Source organism: Rutilus rutilus (genome assembly GCF_951802725.1).
Source record: "Rutilus rutilus genome assembly, chromosome: 25".
Lineage (NCBI taxonomy): Eukaryota > Metazoa > Chordata > Actinopteri > Cypriniformes > Leuciscidae > Rutilus > Rutilus rutilus.
The window spans coordinates 11,117,583-11,139,707 of record NC_140229.1 but is presented as its reverse complement, the minus strand read 5'-3'; the positions used below and the strand labels follow the sequence as shown (position 1 = coordinate 11,139,707).

The 22,125-nt window shown below is 38.1% G+C and overlaps 1 protein-coding gene across 1 annotated transcript in view; it reads right to left on the bottom strand.

The window, feature by feature from the left end:
- Window positions 1–22,125, bottom strand: part of uvrag (UV radiation resistance associated gene) — a 111,110-nt gene that overhangs the window by 70,701 nt on the left and 18,284 nt on the right. Inside the window, exons 7-8 of the mRNA XM_084400485.1 lie at window positions 10,262–10,367; window positions 2,481–2,607 (exon numbers count right to left, since the gene is read on the bottom strand). Of these exons, the coding sequence (XP_084256611.1) occupies window positions 2,481–2,607; window positions 10,262–10,367 (233 nt within the window). The remainder of the gene's footprint in view (window positions 1–2,480; window positions 2,608–10,261; window positions 10,368–22,125) is intronic.

Here is a 22,125-nt window from a genome sequence, read left to right as displayed (position 1 = left end):
AATAAAAGTATTGATTTATTAAAAAAAAAAAAAAAAAAAATTACTGACCCCAAATTACTGACCAGTAGATGTATATTGTTGTTACAACAGATTTCTTTTTTTTTTTTATCAAAGTATCCTAAAAAAGTATCACAGGTTATGAAAAAATATTAAGCAGCAGAACTGTTTCCAACTTTGATAACGAATCATCGTGTTAGAATGATTTCTAAAGGATCATGTGATAGACTGGAGTAATGATCCTGAAAATTCAGCTTTGCATCACAGAAATAAATGATAATTTAAACTATAATAAATTGAAAAACAATTATTTTAAATTATTAATAATATATCACAATATTACATTTTTTTTCTGTATTTTTGATCAAATAAATGCAGGCTTGATGAGCAGAAGAAACTTCTTTCAAAAACATAGGTCAAAAGTTTGGAAACATTACTATTTTCTGTGTGTGTGTGTGTATATATATACAGTATATATATAAAATAAAAATAAAATGGTTAAAGCACATAATTACTAAAACTCACTTAACTAAAAAAGAATAGAATAGAATAGAATAGAATAGAATAGAATAGAATAGAATAGAATAGAATAGAATAGAATAGAATAGAATAGAATAAAAAAATAAAACAACACTTGGTAAGGTGCAGGAATATTGCTGGCCATTGTGTAATATGTAAGGGGAAAGAAAGAAAGAAAGAAAGAAAGAAAGAAAGAAAGAAAGAAAGAAAGAAAGAAAGAAAGAAAGAAAGAAAGAAAGAAAGAAAGAAAGAAAGAAAGAAAGAAAGAAAGAAAGAAAGAAAGAAAGAGAGCAATAAATCAATGAATGAATGAATGAAGCAGGAGGTCAAGCAGTGTGCCATCATCCTTTCCTCTTACTCTAGTTCAAATAAATTTTTTCTTCAGCTCTTAAAAAGTATTCTCCAATGAATGAATGTGAATGGGCCGCTCCCTTCGGCTCCAGTCAGGACAGGCTCCTCTTGGCAGAGGCTGTTGGGTAGACGTCATCCATCTAAAACAGACCTTTCCCTGAACCCCAAATCCGTTGTTTGTTTCTACACACTAGGAGGTCATGAACACAATGCATTATGGGATGGCAAGTGCCAGGCCACTCAATCATTATGGTTGTGCAAGTGCGCGTACATGTATTCTTTATGAACCCATAGTATGCAGCCCAACCCTCTAGCCAAACACCAGCAACCACATCAATCAAACTCACCTCTTCGCACCTCCCGTCCCATGCACAACATTTGGCAAATAAAAAGAGCAGGATTCAGAAATCAAACATGAATGGCAGGAGGCTGTGACGAATGGGGCGGTGAGGAACTTAAGCTTTGAATAAACTCTGAATGTTCAATGTCCGCCTGCACAGTCTGGATCTTTGATGGAAGCAGTGTAAAGTAACATAAAAGAATAATGAGACCAGTAAATCACAACAAACAGGGGTGGCGGTGGTCTTGACAGGCCAAAACCGCAGAAGCGCCCTTTTCCTACAAGATGATCTGCCATTATAATAACTGAATGTTAAGGACCAAATATGACTAACAAACTGCTCGAATCAGGCAGTACATCATAGTAATTTAAACAAAAAATTGTCCAAATCAGTGACGAAAAGCATTGTACAACAATGCACGTCCTATGATTGGGCAGCATGACACAAATTAAAATCTAAAGAGTTCTGACAGCAAAGGAATGCCAACTTTAAGTTGGATTCTCAACATGGAAACTCTGATTTCACAAAGATGCATGTGCCAGATGAATGTGGCAAAAACAGAGCGAACTACACAATTAATGGTGAACAACAACCCCATTCAGGCAAATTATTGAATCCAAATTCCTAAATAACATGATTACAAGATCATAAAATGGGTTTGGGAAACGTTTGCTGAGACAGGTGTGTAAAACATGGCAAAAGATTCGCTTACCTGCTAAACAAATGATAGCAATGTCATTTGTGTTTTTATACATCAGACGTTTTTTTGGTCGGAAGGTGCAGATATCAAGTAACAATCGAATGCATCACTACATGTCAAATGTGTTCTTAATGGCTGCAATTTTGTTGTTTTCTTTACTTTAAGTGAGGACAGGAAAATTAACTTGATGCTGGACACTTTTTTTATGAAGGCTGTTTAGACGTAAAACAACTGCCTTGCTCAATTCAAGGCACGGAAATATATTTACATGAGAATGTGGAGCCGCCGTTTTAGATCTGGAAATACATTTTAGCAGATGGAACTCTATACGGTCCCCCAAAGTACTGGAACACGCATGAAGTTACATCAGTGAAAAACAAGATGAAGAGTTTCACAACACATTCAGTCTGACACACAGTTTTGGAAGAGAATGCTGGCTGATTGCAGATGTGTGGGGATGTGAACCACTGGAGTGTAACAGTATAGAGGAAGAAAGAATATATTTTGAATACATATGGTGATGTTTTTTTGAACCAAAGTGGGACAGATCTCTCATCAGTGAATTTGGTTACCTTTTTTTACAAGCTGTGCTCTCTCTTTCTGCATCAAGTCCACTTCTCTCGTCAGTGCCTTCCTCTGTCTCTCCAACTCGCACCTCAGAATCCCGATGTGTAGCTGCATACACTCCCTCTCTTTCTTCTGCGGAAAGAAACAACAATAAGTATGAAAACTTTTCCATTTTCCTCAATTCTTAATTGATCAGAATTGATTATTCTAGTCGGTACTAAAAAGAAAAACAGTTGACAGTACTAGTATTTCTGCAGAACCAGTAGTACAGAGTATCGGGTATATTGAGTACCCACTGATAGAGGCTGCTTTCAAAAGCTCTCGTTTGTGTGAGTGCTCTCTGAGTGTCATAGGTTCCTATTTACAGTGTGTTTTTACAAGCAATGAGCATTGTAGCCAATCCCGAACGCAGAGGTGCTAGTGAGTAAATCAGAATCTGTTAAGCACCATTGAAAACGCACAAAGTTTTGTTTTGGTCAGCGTGAGCCACACACTCATGAATCCTTTCTTTATAACCAATAGTAACAAATAAGTGATTAATTGTACAGTTAAGATGGTAGGGCTCTGTTCTTGCTTTCTGTTTATTACCCATTCACAATCTGCATACAAGTTTAGTTTTTCATGCTGCTAAGTACACTGCAACGTTTCTGGATTGACACCTGTGTTTAAAGGCTAGACTGAATCGGAAACCAACGGATGACACAAAATGGGACAACATATTTTAAAGTACTTAATTCAACAGTTTCTGCTCTGGTACTGAAATTTGTACTGGGAACTGCAAAATTTTACTGGTATTAGGACCAACTACTGAAATTTTGTTACTGCGACAACCCATTCATTCACTGGTGAGCAAGAGACTTCTTTCAAAAACAATGTATATATTTTGCACTGCCCTGTAAAACACTTTGGAAAGCAAGCGCAAGCCAGAAACATTCACATTAAAGTAATAAAGCAGTAAGATATGATTTTTTAAGCTGATTACAGCAGACATCAGTGCCAGATCTTCCCTCAGATTCTCCAGCACCCAGCACAGATCAGTCCACGGTAGATCTATCTAATCTACATCTACAGCCCTGCGGCTTTCGGGACTGTTAGCGAGCCAAGCGCACTAATGAGGAACAGTGATCTGACGAGGGTGAAAGTGGGATAGAGAGTAGATAGGAGAAGAAAGAGAGCGAAGGAGAAGAGATAACAAGCAGAGAAAGTTCAGTATGTCTTTAATGTGATTGGTGGTGGTGATCCCTATCATAACCAGAACTGCTGAGTTTAATGCAGAGCAGGATGGAGAAGCATCTCTAATGTTTGATCCTCATGGCCTCCAGCGTCCATTAGAGACATATTCAGAATAAACAACAAACATATTCATCATGCATGCAATTACAAAACTTACAGAATGGACATAGATGTGATTTCTCTATAAACAGAGATGTAAGAAACATGAATCCACACCACAGGGTGTTGGGGAAATTGAGTGGAAGTCATATAGCAATGAAATCTGTAGGATCTACTGCAGGTAACATCTCAGGATCTTGTATTTTCGCACTTGGCAGCTGAGGAAGTGTCAATCACAGAGATATAGAAGACAGCACCTCAACCTTCAGATAGCTTGAGCCCTTATACGGCGAGAAAAGACCAAGAGCTTGCGTGTTTACTATCAACGCCACTGGCACGACTAAATATGACATTTCACACATAGCTAAACGCTTCGAAAACTCGCACACGCACGCTACAAAATTTTCCCTGAAAAGAAAAAAAAAATAGAAAAAAGTAGTCCATAATTATTTTCACATAGTTTGATATTAAAATGTTATACTAGTTTGTGTATAATAATAACAATGTTAATAAAAAAATTATATCAATAATAAATATGATTAATTAAAATGCTACAAGTGAATTTAGCCATCACAACATTATAATTGAAATCATAAATGAAATATTTTATACATAAAAAAAAAAACCCACATTTAATATGTTTAATATGTTACATTTAATATGTTATTAAATTAATACGTTTTTAATGATAACTTTAAGTGACATCACGTGAGAGCAAAGGTCATCTAAATGTAAAAATAGGGAGAAATTAACATGCTCAATTAATCATATAATGGTCAAAATATTAACTATCAACTGTTAAATAACAACATAAATAAAAATCATAAAAAATAAAAGTAAAAAATGAAACAAATAAATATCATCATAATATAAAAACAACAAACATCAGCTGAAAAATAAAATTAAGTAAATAATTTAAAAGTAATAAGTAAATAAGCATGTAAATAAGTAAAATAATAAGTAATTAATAAGTATTAATAAATAAATAAATTAGTAAATAAGTTAAATGAGAAAATAAATAAAAAAATGCTATTTGATTGAACAAAAGTCTGTTGAATCAAAAACAAAAGTCCAAAGTGTTAGGTGTACACTAGTATATAACTTAGCTTTAAAGCAAAACACATGAACTAAAAGCCACAAACCTGTACCTCACATCCTCTCACACACGAAAAATCACATTCTGCTTTAATTGCCAGTAATAAGAAAGTTCTGAATAATTCAATTACCGTAGCAATAACCGGTACAGTGTAGCGAGCGTGCATGGGCTGATTGATTGCTTGAAGTGCCCTAATAGGCTCCAAACTGACCTGAGGCCAGTGAGAAGTGACAACACTGCTGTTTCAGAGGCGAACGCTCTGATCTGTAATCAGGTTCACATAACCTCAAGCCTGAAGGAAAAACTCAAAACAGACTTTTGCTCATTAAGCGCAGTAACTGATACACTTTTGCAGGAATTTCAGACCCTCGCTGACCTTTGGTGCGGTCCAGGTAGCGCTCCTGTGATCGAGGGAGAGTGTCAGCTATTAGTGTAAACGTATCCTGAAATTTGACATGTGGAGAACTCCAGAAACTAGCCAATTCGTTTTTGGAGAGGAAGAGACTTCACAGTCATTCACGGAGACTTGACGAACCGCTAAGAAAGACGTGTGATAATATTCCCAACATATGTAGGCTTCAGAAGGCTTTTAGAGCCTTTGGATGAGTATTGTGTTGGATATTGTAAGACAAAAACGTACTTGTAATTATTGCATGTCGTATTGTGTTTGCTCATTACAAACGCTTCATGTTTTGGCAACTTCTTTTCACGTCATGATCATTTCTGGCTGATTTGGATTCAAGCAAGAGTGAGAGAAAAAAAAGTGGGGTTATGTTCTTTGCTTTGGCCAACCAAAAAAAAAAAAAAAAAACACGAACCAAAAACAAAAGTTTGAAAACAGAAACTCCAAAGAAAATGACAGACCACTGAGACAGCGGAGATCAATAGATGGTCCTGTGAACATCTCACCCTCTGAGAAAACAGCATTTCAACAGGTGGAGGGGCCGCCGCCATACAAACACTAAGCACTTAAACATCAAAGACAGCAGGAGTGTGTGTGTGTGGTAGGGCATATCGAGTGATGGCGTCTTTATGACTCACAAGTGTGTGAGAGGGCAAATGTGACTCAAGGAATCCCTCATTTTCACTCTTTCTGAAGTCTTTCAAGGATGCGCTATATTTCAATGCATTTCTATCCAAAAAAACACATTTTAGTTTCATTTAAAGGGGTCATGACATTGATTTTTTGTTATTTTAAAGGCACATTATGTAAGATTTTTGGATCAAAATATCCAAAAACCACTAGAACAATGTTACATATTTTGTTGATTTGTATAATGTGATGGATTTTTTAATTAATCATAACTAACATTTATTTTTCTGGCAGAAACAACATTCATATGCTTTTGAATGTTAAATGTTTCCCCTTTATTCAAAAACTCGTGACTTTGAGAGTGTGAGTGTATAAATAACAAATAGGGGAAATGAAACTAGACAGTTGTCTAGGTTTCAAAACTTGTCATTATGAAGTAATTACAAAACAGAGTTTGCTTCTACCTAGTAACAGAAGGGTTTGTCTATGAAGAACCAATTAAATTTTAGGGAAATTATGTAATGTATCATGTCATTTTCACACAACGTAGGCTATATCTTAAAGAGAGTGCAAATTAGTGCCTATCTGCCCGGTGGATAAAAATGACATTTTAGACATTCTCATATTTTAGAGAATGTAGTTAATATTTTCATTAATAATGATTTATCATATCCACCCACGACACACCCGAAATTAATCAGAATGTTATTTTTCTTACTTGACCCGCCCGATCCGCGGATATAACCGCGATTCGTGCATCACTACTGCGTTACCGTTGATTTCCATTTTGTAGAATGCATGGCATAGAAACACAAAAGAAGCTTTAATATATTATGCATTTTATTACACAGGTGAGCAACTGTTTGGATATATTCATCGACAGAAAACGAATCATTGTTATAAAGCTCAACACAGTTAGTCTTTTTTTGTTTAACTTCCCATCTCATATTTTTTCCATCCCCATGTCCTTCTAGGGGCTCCATAGAATGTGTAATTTCTTTTCTGAACATAGCACTAGCAGAGCCCGTCTACAGAGAGCCTGCCCACTCCCTATTAAGTCCTATTGTACCGAATTTTGGTTGTAGTTCCACCTGAGTTCCACTGGGGGCGATCGCCCATGAGTGCAGAATGAATGGGAGTCTATGGGGCTAGACGGCTAAATTTGACTCTTTCACCCGATTGCCGTTGAGAAATCTCAGATTCGATAGTAGGTTTTGCAAGTTCAACATGGGTTATAGGTCGAAAGTTGAATGAACGAGTACTTATGTCCTTTCGATTTCTTACAGGTTGAGTTGTTGTTGCCCATAACACGCTAGCATTCTGCTAATGAACGTTGATTGGTCAGTGAAGGACTGATTACGACCAGAGATACCGCTTGATGGCATCGTGGCATCCGAAGCGGGACCAGAAACAAACAAAACAAAAACTCGTCTAGCACGTGTATTTACCTGTGTCAGCTGTGTTGTCGATGCCTCCAGAGAAAAGAAAGTGCAGAGCGCGAAAGCACCAAAGTGACTGAAGGATTGCCGTAAAGCAGTATCTCTGGTCGTACGATGTGTATGACGTCATTGACACTTTAAAAGACTTTTTAAAGCAAATAAGTGACTCTAAAAAATCTAACACCCAGCAATGTGTAATTTCTTTGCATCTCCTTTCGAATACAACATTCAAATTACTAGACAAAAAAATTATATCCTGAGAAAAGTGGATTTTGATGGGTATACTGCCATAGACCTCCATTCATTCTGCACTCGTCCTGTGAGCGCCCTCATATGGAATCAAAGTGGAACTGCAACCATTTCAGAAGCCGGAAGTGTACTGAGAGTGAAACTTCTCGCCTTATTAGACATTCTCTGGTACTAGGCTTCGAGCACATCCCTACTACCTAGAATACAAAATATCAACCAAGCGGCGTCTACGAACAAATAATGCCAGACCACTGATCGGTGCCTATGTAGACAGCGAGGCAGCACACTACGCATTGGATCAGAGTTCTGAAGAGTTTGAGAGAAGGAGAAAAAATGTATAATGTGTGTGTGATTATATTTATTCTGAGTGGAAGGTGTCTGGGCATTTACAGCCAACTGGGAGAGGAGAGAGGACAGACTTTTGAAGTTTTCATTAACAACAATAAAACCTTCTCAAACGGCTGCGTTTTCACAGCTGCTGACTGCCACCTCCAAAAATGCTAAATATGTTTTCCTTTTACTTTTCATTCTACTGCAGGATATAGTGAGTGTGGAAACACAAACAGAGGATTTTCTGGTAACAAGGGCACGGTGATACATAGAGAACGGATAAAGCTGTGGGATTCGGGATCTCTAAATCCACCAAAACACAGGATACAAGAGCCGCCCGAGGACCTAATGACATATTTATGAGGATCTGTGTAACACAAGATACACAACTCTGAGGCCATTTACCACACTGCTGCTGTTTGTGTTGAGTGACAGGGTACCCTGACTTCCTGTCTGAAACTGAGGGTACTAGCACCAGCATACTAAACTCTCATTCTCACCTGTAAAAATAACACCGCAACTGCTTGAAATAATCAGCAAATAATAAAGCATTAGTAGTTGCAATGGTAAATATATATATATATATATATATAAAAATGATGGAAATGATGGAACATGTTCAGTTCATAAGAATGTAGTAGTAATTGCTGAGTTTAACATTAACTAAGAATAATAAATTCTACAGAATTGCGACATTTTAAAGTTGCAGTCCATAGTTGTTCCTCTGTCGCCATCTCTGTTCGAAATCTGCAATTGCAGTTATTTACGGAAATATCAACTTTACGTGGGTTGTGCCTCGGCACGGCACAGCGCGGATGAATCCAATGTTTTGAAGAGAATGTGCGGCTGTCAGTCACCGCATCGGTGTGGAGACTGTCATTCGCAATCACAGATTCTACTTTTTGGAAGTATGACTAACATAAGAATTTTCACTGGAAAATGTCATCTGACCATCTAAGGGGAAAAAAAGCATTGCAGTAAATCGCGCTGATTAAATCTAATGATCACTTATCATATCACGTCAAACAAATTATACTTTGTTCTCAAATTGTTAATGTTAACAACATCAGCATTGCATGACTACATTTAATGTTTATTAGGGCTACCTGTAGTTCAGTTTCCATTTCTGTGCAGTCTAATTTCTAATAGTCAGAAAAAAATCCGTCTCTGTGTCCGTTTCAAAACAGGGAGTTCACGCCACCTTTCAAAAGCCCTACTTATCCTTGTCTTCGCATGGGCCCGGGTCAGTCTCTATTTTTCTGTAGCCACTCCGAAGTCCGAAGTCTTTTGCATTTTTACAACGGGTGAATCTCCAGTTGTCACTGGTGATTGTCGTTTGAACCTTTCTGGATCCGCCATCAAATTGATAAGTTTAATTATATCAAGTGTTGTGAGAAAAGGCTATAAATCTCCACCTCCAATATCCTCACAGGCAACATAGTCTACTAGCCGAGACACCTTCTTTATGTGTACAAATATGACGTAATGACGCAAAGACATGCTCGAATTTCCCGTGGAAATCCACCAGTACCACTGGAATTAAAAGCATTTTTTATTTCGAGCTAAGGCAAGCAGATAGTTTTGAACACTGGCTGGTTATGTACTTGCTCAAAAAATTATTTTGGATAATTTTTAACCCAAAAAAGTTACGGACTGCAGCTTTAAGTTCCTGTTAACTAATGCAGATGTAAACGAAAAATGTAAACTGAAGTGTTTCCAAAGCTTGTTCTAACAGACTCCTATTCGATTTATTTATGCTTGAAGCTTTGTTTTTAATTGACAAAATATAATACTGGGGGCACATTTAAGAATTATATTACAATTGAGACTAAATAGTACTTTTATGTACATTTAGTTTTTAATGTTTCCCAATTGTGCTTTCTTTAGGACAGTCACTAAAATGAAATGCTTGTCTGATACACTGCTAGATAGCTTATCAAAAGCTGGTTTATACTGCCATCTCTCATGAAAGAGTAATTCTGTGAGCCTGGAAAGACAATATCCCCACTACAGAGTGAAGTATTGAATTTTAAATTGAGTTTGACAATATGCTATAAAATTCTGTCAAGCATACAGCAACTGTAAATTTAGCCTTTTATACTTGCAGAGGTGCTTTACAGAGTCTTACCATCAGTACTATGTACCAGGTGGAATGGAAAAGAAAACCCAACAGGCCGGATAGGATTTATGAAGTTAGAGAACATAGAAAGTATACCGAATATAAAAAATAATCCTGAATGAATAGGAGCACACAAGCAGACCTAGACAACCCAAGAAATGCCACTGGTTTGATTTGTTGGGTCTCACCTTTTCTGTGCAGGACGCTGTTGTCCTCAGTTTCTCTTCAATTTCCTTTCCGATCTTCTGAACCGTCACCTGAGTCTGCTTAATGGCTCTCTGGGCTGTGTGAAGCCTGTGGAGGAAACACACACAGGATGCATCACTGTTAGGGTTGAGAATGTGAAGAACAAGCCATTTCCAAGTACTTGAACCGAATTATTTAATGACATTAATGCACACAGAACTTTGCAATAACTGAGTTTCCTGCACCACGGATACAAATATAATGTTTGATCAGAGCTGTGAACCTAACAAAAATACTACCAAGTCAAAAAAGACACAGTGTTCTTTTCACATCTGCTCTCAATAACAAGCATATAGTGTGACCAGCAAACAGCTCTTATGATTCTTTTTGATGAAGCAGTCAAGCAAATCAGAATTACACTGATTTCAACTAGTTTTTAATATGACAATGTGTAGTTAATTATACTCAGTTATTAAAAATAGGACCCACAAAACATATGCAAACTAGTTAATTTGACAAAAGAAATTAACAAAAGAACCACACAAAAAATGTTTATACAGTAATTATACAAACACATTATTTTTGAAGAATGTTCAAGCTGCTCTCTCATCTGATTAAAGTATATTAATCTGCTATACACAAGAAAGTCATTTAGATTTGGAACGACATGAGAGTGAGTAAATGATGACAGAATTTTCATTCATATTCCTTTAATTTGAAAAGTATTGAACATTTGTATTGTAAAACCTAACTAAAACACAATCAGTGATTGGATCTTGACTCAAATAGATGGAATTAGGTCAATCAAATGAAGGATGACAGCGGACACATATAAACACCCATTCTCAGATGTAATGGAAACAGAATTGCCGCATGTGGGGGAGATGATCTCACACGGTGACCGATTTCAGATTTATATTTGCGGTAATTAGAGAACACATAAACTGAAACCTCATGACAGGACCGCTGAACTGAAGGGAGGTCAGGCGTTGTTTTTGTATTGTTTGTTTATTTCTCAAAGGCAATGGGCTTGTTAAGATAAACTTTTATAAATAACAGGTTTGTTAGGAGATTAATAACACCGCAGATGGGTCTCCTCATTTTGCCTGTTTTTATTTGCACCATGGGCCTAATTTTTTGACTCATCTGGTTTTACAACAAAACCAAATGGTTTTAATACCCATTGTTCAATTGCAGTGGTATGGTGACATTTTTTATTCACCTGAAGGAAAAGATCTGTCAAACTGAATTTAAGAATTAAGTGCATCCATGGATTTTAATACAAAAATTCTTTCATTGCACGAAATGTTCGCTCCCTAAAAAGTCCCACATTGCACCATGAAAACCAGGGAGCATTGATGGAGCTTTTGCTGTTCTCACTAGTAGCGTATTCCCACTCGGGAGCTCGACCACGAAACCTTTCAGCGACAGCATACAATTAACTTTGTTTCACACTCTCTTCACTCGCGCAACCTCCATTAATGGTTCTTTCTCTCTTTTTTTGAACAGTAAGATTAACACATTCTCACTGGAATCCCTCAAGGACAATCAGAAGTGCACATGGCCGGGATTAAAAACAAACAGACAAGGCAGATGCTAATTAGCACACATACTACAGCTGTTGTGCAGTAAAAATATAGAAGAATATGCATTCTTGAATGTAACAGCCTCAGATGTCAGTAAAGGAGTCAAAGTTAGCCTGTTATGCCCCTGCTGGAAGATGTTGTAACTACATGTGGCATTTACCTGATACCAACTACTGGACATTAGGCAACACACCAGACAACATCTTTCCAGTTTTTGATTATTCTGACGTTTTGCTGGACATTTTTGTTGGACTATTCAAACGTGCGGTCAATCGCAAACGGGGGAAGTGCGCTGGTTAAGCTCCGTGAGTGCGGCTTCCGAACCCTACAGGATCTCCTTCAGTTTGCATACAGAGCAAACAGGTCTGTGGATGATGCAGTCAACATGAGACTGCATTATATCCAGCACCATCTCGATAGACCTGGGGCTTATGCCAGGATCTTATTTGTGGACTTCAGTTCGGCCTTCAATACCATCATGCCTGATCCTCTCACAGCCAAACTGACCCTGCTCTCCGTGCCATCCCAATCTGTCAGTGGAGCTCTCTGACAGGAAAGCAGCTGACAGCAGCTAGTGAGACTTGGGAAACTCACATCCAGGACCCTCACTATCAGCACTGGCGCTCCTCAGGGTCGCATGCTCTCACCACTGCTCTTTTCCCTGTACACGAATAACTGCACCTCTAAAGACCCCTCGTCAAGCTCCTGAAGATTGCAGACGACATCACAGTCATCAGCCTCATCCAGGGCAGTGATGAGTCTGCATACAGACAAGAAGTTGAGCTGGCTGCCTTGGTGCAGTCAAAACACACTTAACACGCTCAAAACAGTGGAGATGATTGTGGACTTCAGGAGGAACACCTCGGCACTTCCCCCACTCACCATCATGAGCAGCACTGTAGAGTCATTCAGGTTCCTGAGCGCCACCATGACTTAGAACCTGAAGTGGGACAATCACATCAACTCCTTTGTGAAAAAGGCCCAGCAGAGGTTATAATTCCTTCATCAGCTGAGTAAGTTCAATCTGACACAGGAGTTGCTGACACAGTTCTACTCAGCCATCACCGAGTCTGTTCTTTGCACTTCTATAACTATCTGGTTTGGTTCAGCTACCAAATCAGACATAAGAAGACTACATCGTACAATCCGGAATGCTGAGAGGATTTTTGGTGCTCCCGTGCCCACCCTGCATGACCTGTACTCCTCCAAAGTGAGGTAGAGGGCAGGTAAAATAATCAAAGAAATTAATAATTTTATTCAACAAGGGTGTATTAAATTGATCAAGTGACGGTTAAAGGGTTAGTTCACCCAAAAATGAAAATTCTGTCAGTAATTACTCACCCTCATGTTGTTCCAACCCCATAAGACCTTCGTTCATCTTCGGAACACAAATTAAGATATTTTTTATTAAATCTGAGAGCTGGCTCACTCCTCCGTAGGCTTCTAAGACATCATAACTTGCTGGCCCAGAAAATGCATTAAAGACATCGTTAATATAGTCCAAGTGACTACAGTGGCTTAATCTTAAGTTTATAAAACGACGAGAATACTTTTTGTGCGCAAAAAAAAATGAACGAAGGTCTTACGGGGTTGGAACAACATGAGGGTGAGTAATTACTGACAGAATTTTCATTTTTGGGTGAACTAACCCTTTAATGTATCAATTTAAGCAGTACAACTGTTTTCAACTTTGACAATAAGACTTCTTGAGTACCAAATTAGCATATGATTTTTGAAGGATCATGTGACACTGAAGACTGGAGTAATGGCTGCTGAAAATTCAGCTTTGCCATCACAGGAATAAATTACATTTTATAATATAAAAACAGCTAATTTATACTGTAATGCTTTTTCTAAATATGACTGTTTTTACTGTAATTTTGATCAAATAAATACAGCCTTGGGACTTTTTTCAAAAACATTGAATTTTTTTTTACCAAACCCAAACTTTTTAACAATAGTGTGCATTGCCAACATTTAAGTACATTACAGTGGATGTTTCAGACCTAAATTTTGCCTTTCACAGCTCAGGAGAGGTCACTATTGATGGGTTTCTTAGTTTCCGATAAGTTTTCCCCAAATGCTATGGACCTCCTTGTTTTTAACAGATTTTGAGAAATCCTGGGAAAACTGAGCATACCACATTGAGCGTAACGGGGAGAGAATTTCCTCCCACAGGCCGACAGAAACCTTGCATTGTATCTTCCCATCTGTGGACCTTTTTCAATCCATCCGAGAGTCCTTTGTGACACTGCTTTAAGTTTTTTCTTCCGCTCCTTTCTTCCCAAAGCTTTTACACTGATGACTTTATTACCACACACGTCATTCGTAAGCAATCATCGAATTGCAACTATCCAATTAGAGGTCCAAGAGAGAACAGAGAGATGGCCAGCTTCTGATCCAGACCATCAAGATTCCCCTTTGACTAGCATTAGAGGATTCAAACAGTTTGCTGACAAAGGTTAAGTGCCAATATCAGCATAGTGAAACAATGCAGACTAATACTCCTTGAGCAATTCATCTGGGTTACGTTTCGGCCCCCCTGTGACCACGCTGGTCCAAAACTAGACCTAGACTCTACATCTGCTAGAAGTACAGCTGGCCTGCTACTCCAAGCAAAGCTCATACAAAAGTTATCCACTTTTAACAAACTCCTGTAAAACTGAATAAAGTTTCAGGAAACACAACTATGGTGATAATTTCCGGTGGTTGCCCACCAAAACTATATAATGCACAGCTACCATTTCTATAAATCCACATTTTCTTCTATATACCTCTTTTTCTGAAGCTAGAGATTGGAAAATTACACCCCTCTCGCTCATATTTGGGGCCTCTCCTCGCACTTTCCCAGCAGTACTCTGCATGAGCTGACCAGGGCATAAATCACTGGGCCTTTAAAATCTACCCTGTAACAAGTTCACACAGCGACAGGAAAAATATTATTTATTTTTTATCAGCCATGTCTCTCTCTTGTTATATGCAGGGTGATATGGCACGCCGATAAGTCAAGTCAAAGCTGATTTGACAGCTTTATCGTCACCGTGATTGAGATTAAGAAATCTGATAGGCCACTTCCCCCAGGTGAGCAGCAGTTATCGCCCAATCGGATTTCACGCATGTCTGCACTCTTATCAACCCTCAACCCGTCTGCCCATCAACACCTATCTCCCTCAGCCAATCAGAGAAGGGCACAGGAGGCTACCCGGCAACCAGCAAGGCAGCTCAGACATCAAACACATGCTAGAATACAAACACAAACACTTCAATCACAACAACTTTGTTTTCTGGCGAATCACCTTTTAAAAAACTAGGGGAATGATTTCTGAGATTGACATCGGAGGGAAACTGGGTGCAGTGACCCAAGTAATAGATTACTAGTTATGTTTGCTAAGTCAAGCATCACTTTTACTACTTTTCACACTTAGGCTGCATCTGAAATCACATACTTCTCTACTATATAGTAGGTGAAAAACAGTATGTGACAAAAGTAGCATGTCTAAATTCACAGTACTCATAAAAGAGTAGGGAAAGACTTCTTCCACTGAGATTCTGAAAAGTGCATAGAATGGACACTTTACTATCCCATGAGGCCACGGTAAAGGATTTGTGAATTGAAGTGAAGCGTAGGTCATGTGATAAGGGCAACATGGTCAATGTTAGTACGTCCAGATTACATTCATACTACACACATTCATTCTATATAGAACATAGTTTTTAGTCAAAATAAGTACCTACTCAAGAGAGTATGTGATTTTAGACGCAGCCTTAGAGTTAGGGAAGTATTAAACTTAGTAGATGAAAATCAATCAAACATTTAATCACTTATTCAGGAAAGGTGTGCAATTACTTTTCTATACAATCAGACTATTGATTTTTTTACCCTAGCAATCACTCAAAACACCCTATATACTGCAATACACAAACTACCACTCAGACAACCATAGCAACCAGCCAACCACATAGCAACACCATGGCAACCATCTAAATCACCCAAGCAAACACAGCACATTGTTGTGTGTTAGCATATTGCTCTAACTAGCACACCTTTGCAACCATGGCAACGGCAATGAACTAGCAACACACAACTAACCCTCAGAACACCTTGGCAACCGAACAGCAACGTTCTGACCACCATCCCAAACATATCTATAAAGTGCATATAAACACGCTAACTACCAGTCAGAACAACTTAGGAAATGCATAGCAACACCCTGGCAACCACACAGATCATCCTAACATTATGGCAGTTTGTTTTTTACAGACAAGAACATTTAAAAATCCAGTTTCACTTATCTCAGAAAAGCATAAAAAACAGAACAAAAAAGACTTAAAAGAGAAAAAAATAAACACAGAAAAGCATTAACTCCTTGACCTGGAACACAAATTAATTCATTCCAGAGTCGCTGGAACAAAATCAGAGACACGTTATTGTAAACATTGTTCTCTCTTTCGTTTTAACATTCCTTCTCTCCCACATTTACCTCTCGGTGTGTTTATGTATTTACCGTTCATTGATAACCAAATAAATCTCGACTTGTGTTTGTATGCAACACAGCAGTGCAGCATTGTAAAACCAGGCCGAATATAAAACAGGAAATGAAAACAAAGACAGATGCTTCAGGAAAAGAACAAAGATGCGCTCTGAGAAGTTTTGACGGCCACCTTATGTCATATCCTGAAATGGCCAAGAAAGACTGGAGCATGTCAAACCCAATTACATTTTGTTGCCCAATCCTAACATTGCTTGCCGCTGGTAAATATGAAGATCTTGAACAGAACACTGAAAAATACAAACAAACATAAAAAAAAAAATAATAAAAAAAAGTTACTGTCTTCTTTGTCTTCTCATCTCATGATGGGTAACTGTAAATAATGACTTGTTAAAGAATTTTTGTAAACATAAATTTTGTTTTTAGCTTTTTCTTTGTCTTTACCAACTTCTCCTGGCTGTAACAGTGCTATTTTAATATATATTAGGGGTGTGACGAGATCTCGTGTTACGAGATCTCGCGAGATTAAAACGTGACGAGATTTCTCGTCGAGGTAAAACTTTGTCTCGTGAGTGAGGGTGAAATTAGTAGCCTATTGAAGATGCCCCTGCCACTTTTAAATCATTTGTGTGCCGGGCCAATCACACACACACACACACTCCGCGCACACACACACACTCACTGTCCCTCGCTCACTCACTCGCGCGCGAACACACACACACACACGCTCACTGGCGGGCGCACACACGGACACTCACTGTTGCTCGCACTCTCACTCGACTCACTCACGCTCACACTCAACCCGTCGTGGAAGACCGTTAAAGTTAAACATGCTAGTCTTTCTGTCATGATGTCCTGGAGCATCGCAGACGCGTAGGTTGTCGCCCACTTTGACACACTATTCGAAATGAAACGATCGAATCTTGCGTCCCGACGCCCGTTGTCCTTTACGAATCTCCACGAAACGGATCGTGCCAAAATCGCGCTAAAATAGTGTAATCTGAACCAGGCAGGTAATAAACATTTGACCTATCACGCAAAGAACATATTAAAGCACTAAGACATGGGAACAGTATAGCTAACATTCACATATCACAAGTCATATCGACATCGCAATATTAAACAATGTTATCGCACATCGCAGCTTTTCCTCATATCGTGCAGCCCTAGTTAGCTACTGTCCAAAGGTCTCAAATGCTGCCAGAAATCGTCGACATGCTTATATTCTTGAAAAAGAACATGACCAAAATCTTAGTCTGTTCTGTGTAGTTAATTTTATCTCTTTTTCATGCTTGAAAAAAAAAAATTGTTTCTGTTTGAACTTGTAGTTTTGGGAGAGCAGTACTTTGATTATGGATACACACTTACTGTTTGCATTTAAAGTGTTATTTCAGTTATTTATATTTATTTTATTTATACTGTTTTATTTTTCTTTATGTTCGATTTGTGGAAAGGAGTTAGATTTCTCATGTGAAATCGTACAGGGGAGAAGCCAGACAGTAGAGTTTATAGCAAAACATTTTGCAGTGTTTGCATGTCCTTTACTGCATAGAATTCATTAAAATAGAAGTAAAATAGCATTCATTACAAGTTGATTTCAAAATGCACCTAACTTGTTTTGCATTTTGTGATTTTCAGTTGAATAAAAGACTATTTTCCATTCATATATTTCATCATTAAGGATTTCTTAAAAATTGTGTAAAAATCTCGTCTTGTCTCGTTCTCGTGAACCCAATCTCGTGTCTCGTCTCGTCTCGTGGAGTAAGCGTCTCGTCACACCCCTAATATATATATATATATATATATAATTTTTTTCAGTATTTTTATATTTGTATGTAATTTATATTTCAATTAGTTGTCAAAGTGTGGGCTATATTAGCAAATATGCACATTTTGATTAAAAAAGCTTTGATTAAAAGTTAGCATGCTCTTTTATTTATATATCCTTTATATTTTATCTAACAAATGATAGTTTTATAATAATATTAATTTTATATTATTTATAACCAATTATTTTTTATATTTATTTAATACTTAATAATAATTTAGCTTGAGAAGCTCAATGCAATTTATTAACATTTATGCATCAGATAAAAACAAAATAAATTTTACAAAAATTTACTTTTAAAAATCACCCGTTTCATAGAATGGCCTTCATATCATTTGACCTTTCAATTTTAAGCAACCGCTTCAATGGAACATTCCACGGATCGCTTCGTGTGTGTATGAATGTGAGTGGAAAAGACAAAGAAAGGAAATGAAATACAGTCTGTCTGGTTGGTATCTACAAAATGAAGGGATGAAAAATGTTTTCTGTCTCTTTTTATGTTTGGATAAATGCTGATAAATGCCCTTATATCAGGTGACAGCCAGTCTTCTGTTGTCTTTGCAATTCCTTCACGTCCTCTTTCCCTCCTGGAGATACGGGTCACACACACACACACACACACACACACACACACACACACACACACACACACACACACACACACACACACACACACACACACACACACACACACACTCAGTCAAACACAACACACAACTGCCAAAGCCACAGACCTGCATGCATATCATGTGTAATTTCCCTAAAAGAACACTTAGATCCAGTATAAACGAATGCTTAAATGTTACACTCAAAAAGTTGTTTCCCCAAAACGCATTGCACTCATTGCACTGGTATGATTATACCTGAAGTGTCACTGATCGATATGGATTTCACTGCAGGCTAATAATTACACTCGCAGTACATAAATCAAAGATAATGTGTGCAGCCTGTGCAAAGGAATCAAACATACTGGGTCATGCTTATGAAAACACATCACATCTGTTAACCTGCGTCCAAATATCCTTCACAAAAAAAAGAAACAAAAACACTTTTATTGCACAATGAACAAGTGACACGACACGGAAAAATCTAGAGTGCAAACAACCTCGAAGGGATGTGAGCCTGAACGGAAAAGAAAACAAACACGCAACTATCTACAGTGGACCCCTACCTGCTGCTCAGACCAGGAGAATGTCAACACACGCCTCCGTCTCCACACACCTCAGAACTCGCCATTGTCTCCAGTACTGAAGGGAACAGATAAGATTGTGCACCATGGAAATATTTTGGGCGCTGACATTCCTGCCTGGTCTTTGCCGAGAGACGACCAATCGTTTTGACACCTCGCCATGACATCATCTGTGCTCATTTTTGCTCAAAAACAGTTTAATGGATATCTTGGCTCAACCGGGGTAAAATTTAAGTCTGAGGGTGTGAATTCTTGTGTTTTGCTTGTTGGCACTTCGGGATTACGACCAAAAGGATTAAAATTGGTGCTCATTACTCTCTTTGCTAGCTTCAAATCCCATGTCCTTTTAAGATAAAACAGCCTGTGAGGGGAGAATTGGACAATTGGTCGTGCTTACAAAAAACTCGCAGCATATTTTAAACCTGTGTCCAAATATCCTTCACAAAAAAGGTTTTATTGCTCGGAATCAAAAGACTTCTGGCTGCTTCGGGCAACCTAGTTCAAGTTCAGCTTGTGGATCTCTACTGTACTATCCAAATTGAGTTGGCACACGAAAAAAACGTTCATCGCACAAAGAACAAGTGACTAAATTTAAAAATCTACAGCACATGGTTAAATTTGGGTCTAGATTACAAACAATAGGGTACAACCTGGTGTCCATTATTCTCTTTTTTTTACAACTATAAAAATACAAATCCATGTTCTTTCGAGCAAAAACTAAAACACCTAGGTACTCTTCCTAATTTGATGACCTATTATTTAATGCTAAATTAACATAGCGAGAAAAGCTAGTGTACAAAATAAATGTCTATATTTGTCAAGCTCAACCTTTCCACAGTTACCAAAGTTACCGTTTAAAACATATTTTTTCATGGAAAATGCCTGTTTTCAAAAATGACATGCCATGAAGAATCACTACCATGGTGATTAATCAAACAAACAAGGCCAGCTCCTTAGTGTGAGCCAAAAAGCATTCATTTAACCATGCATTCTGTAACAATGTCTTTTCAAAAGGAAAACTTCTTTCTGACAAATCCAGCTGTACGAGTTAGATCTGCAGCTTAGATCATGTAAGCTTGCAGATCTGCTGTTTTCAGGCCTGAAAACGATCAGGCCCTCCAGCTCACGGCAAGCAAGGAATTCAAGTTCGGCTGACCCTTACATCAGTGTCTCTCAGTACATTCAGCAGTCTTCTGTAGTGCTGCAATCCGTGGCGAGTTAGATTATAACAGCTTTGGGACTGTGCTTCATGATGAGACTAACATAAATTTGTATCAAAACATTATAGTCATCCAACCAAACAGACGGTGAAACACATTAAGCACACATTCGACTCTACAGCGCATGCTAAAGAACTAATCACATGTGGAACCCTAAATGAAAGCAGTCTACATGAACCCAGATTAAAAGTGATGTATATAATTCTTTTGACCGTACTAAAGCATAAAAATATCATAATTTGTTACCAAAAAATACCCCCAAAAAAACAATAATGTGCGTCCCGTGTCGGAATGTGTTTTTGTTTTGGTCTGTGGCGATACCGCACCCTGCCAATTTACCCAATAGTATTTCGACACCCCAGGGTAGAACTCTGCAGTCATTATTTCAACCTCTAGCTGTCAATATTGCATACTGCACCTTTAAACATGAAGGTCAAAAATGAAAGACAGAAAGGGAGGTGTCGTCTTTATTTAACACACCTGATTCAGATCATCAGCTCATTGGGAAAGAGCTCCATAAACTGAACTGAGTGTGTCAGATAAGGGAGACGTTCTTTACATTGAAATCAATTTGATCTATTTGTACAAGTTCACATGATCCTTCAGAAATCATTCTAAATATAGGCTACTGATTTAGTGCTCAAGAAACATTTATCATCAATGTTGAAAATAGTTCTATTAATTAATTATAAATATATGATATATAATATTAATATTATTATTTTTGTGGAAACCATGATTTTATTCAGGATTCTTTGACAAATAGAAAGACTTATTTGAAATAGAATTCATTGTGTCATTATAAATGTCTTGACTACCCTCACTTTTGATAAATTGTACATGTCCTTGCTGAATAAAAGTATTCATTTATTTATTTACTGATCGCAAACTTTTGATCAGTGTAGGCAATAAGGCAGCTTACTAGGTTCTGAAAAAGAGCTTCAATGTGTACAGGGCTTGTAGAAGGTGATGGAGAGATGCTGATGCACTTTATCCCTTTATTAAAGCTTCTCTATAAGCAGGGCTCCAATATCCCCTCATGCCTTCTCTACACTATTATTACCACAGCCTCCCACAAAGCCCTGAGAGACCAAAACACCAGCATCCATTTTCAGCCGGGCGATGCGGAGATTAAGGGCGAGTTTGTTTTTCCGTAAGGCATGGCAGGCATTACCGGTCCTGAAGGTTGTTGCTTTAGGGTTTTGAGGGGCTAGCATGAACCCAGCTGTTAAAGCCGTACCCGATAATCCGGTCCAGAACTATGCCCTTCGGCGGGGGAGCGTACGACCCGTCGACCTGTTGAAAGGCGCTAAAAGCAGGAAAGGCTTATCGCCGCAGCAACCACCGGGTCACACTCTACTCCCTGAACTTTGCCGTACAACGCCGCCACTGTTTTTCACTTGCTACTTTATTGATGGGAGAGTGAGGCGAATCGATCTTTAAAAAGAAGGGGAAATGCTTTCAAATTATTTTGAGTGAATCTTAAAGGAATAGCTCTCTCAAAATATTCCACAGAAAAAAAAATACACTATGATTCTTGGGTGAAATATTAA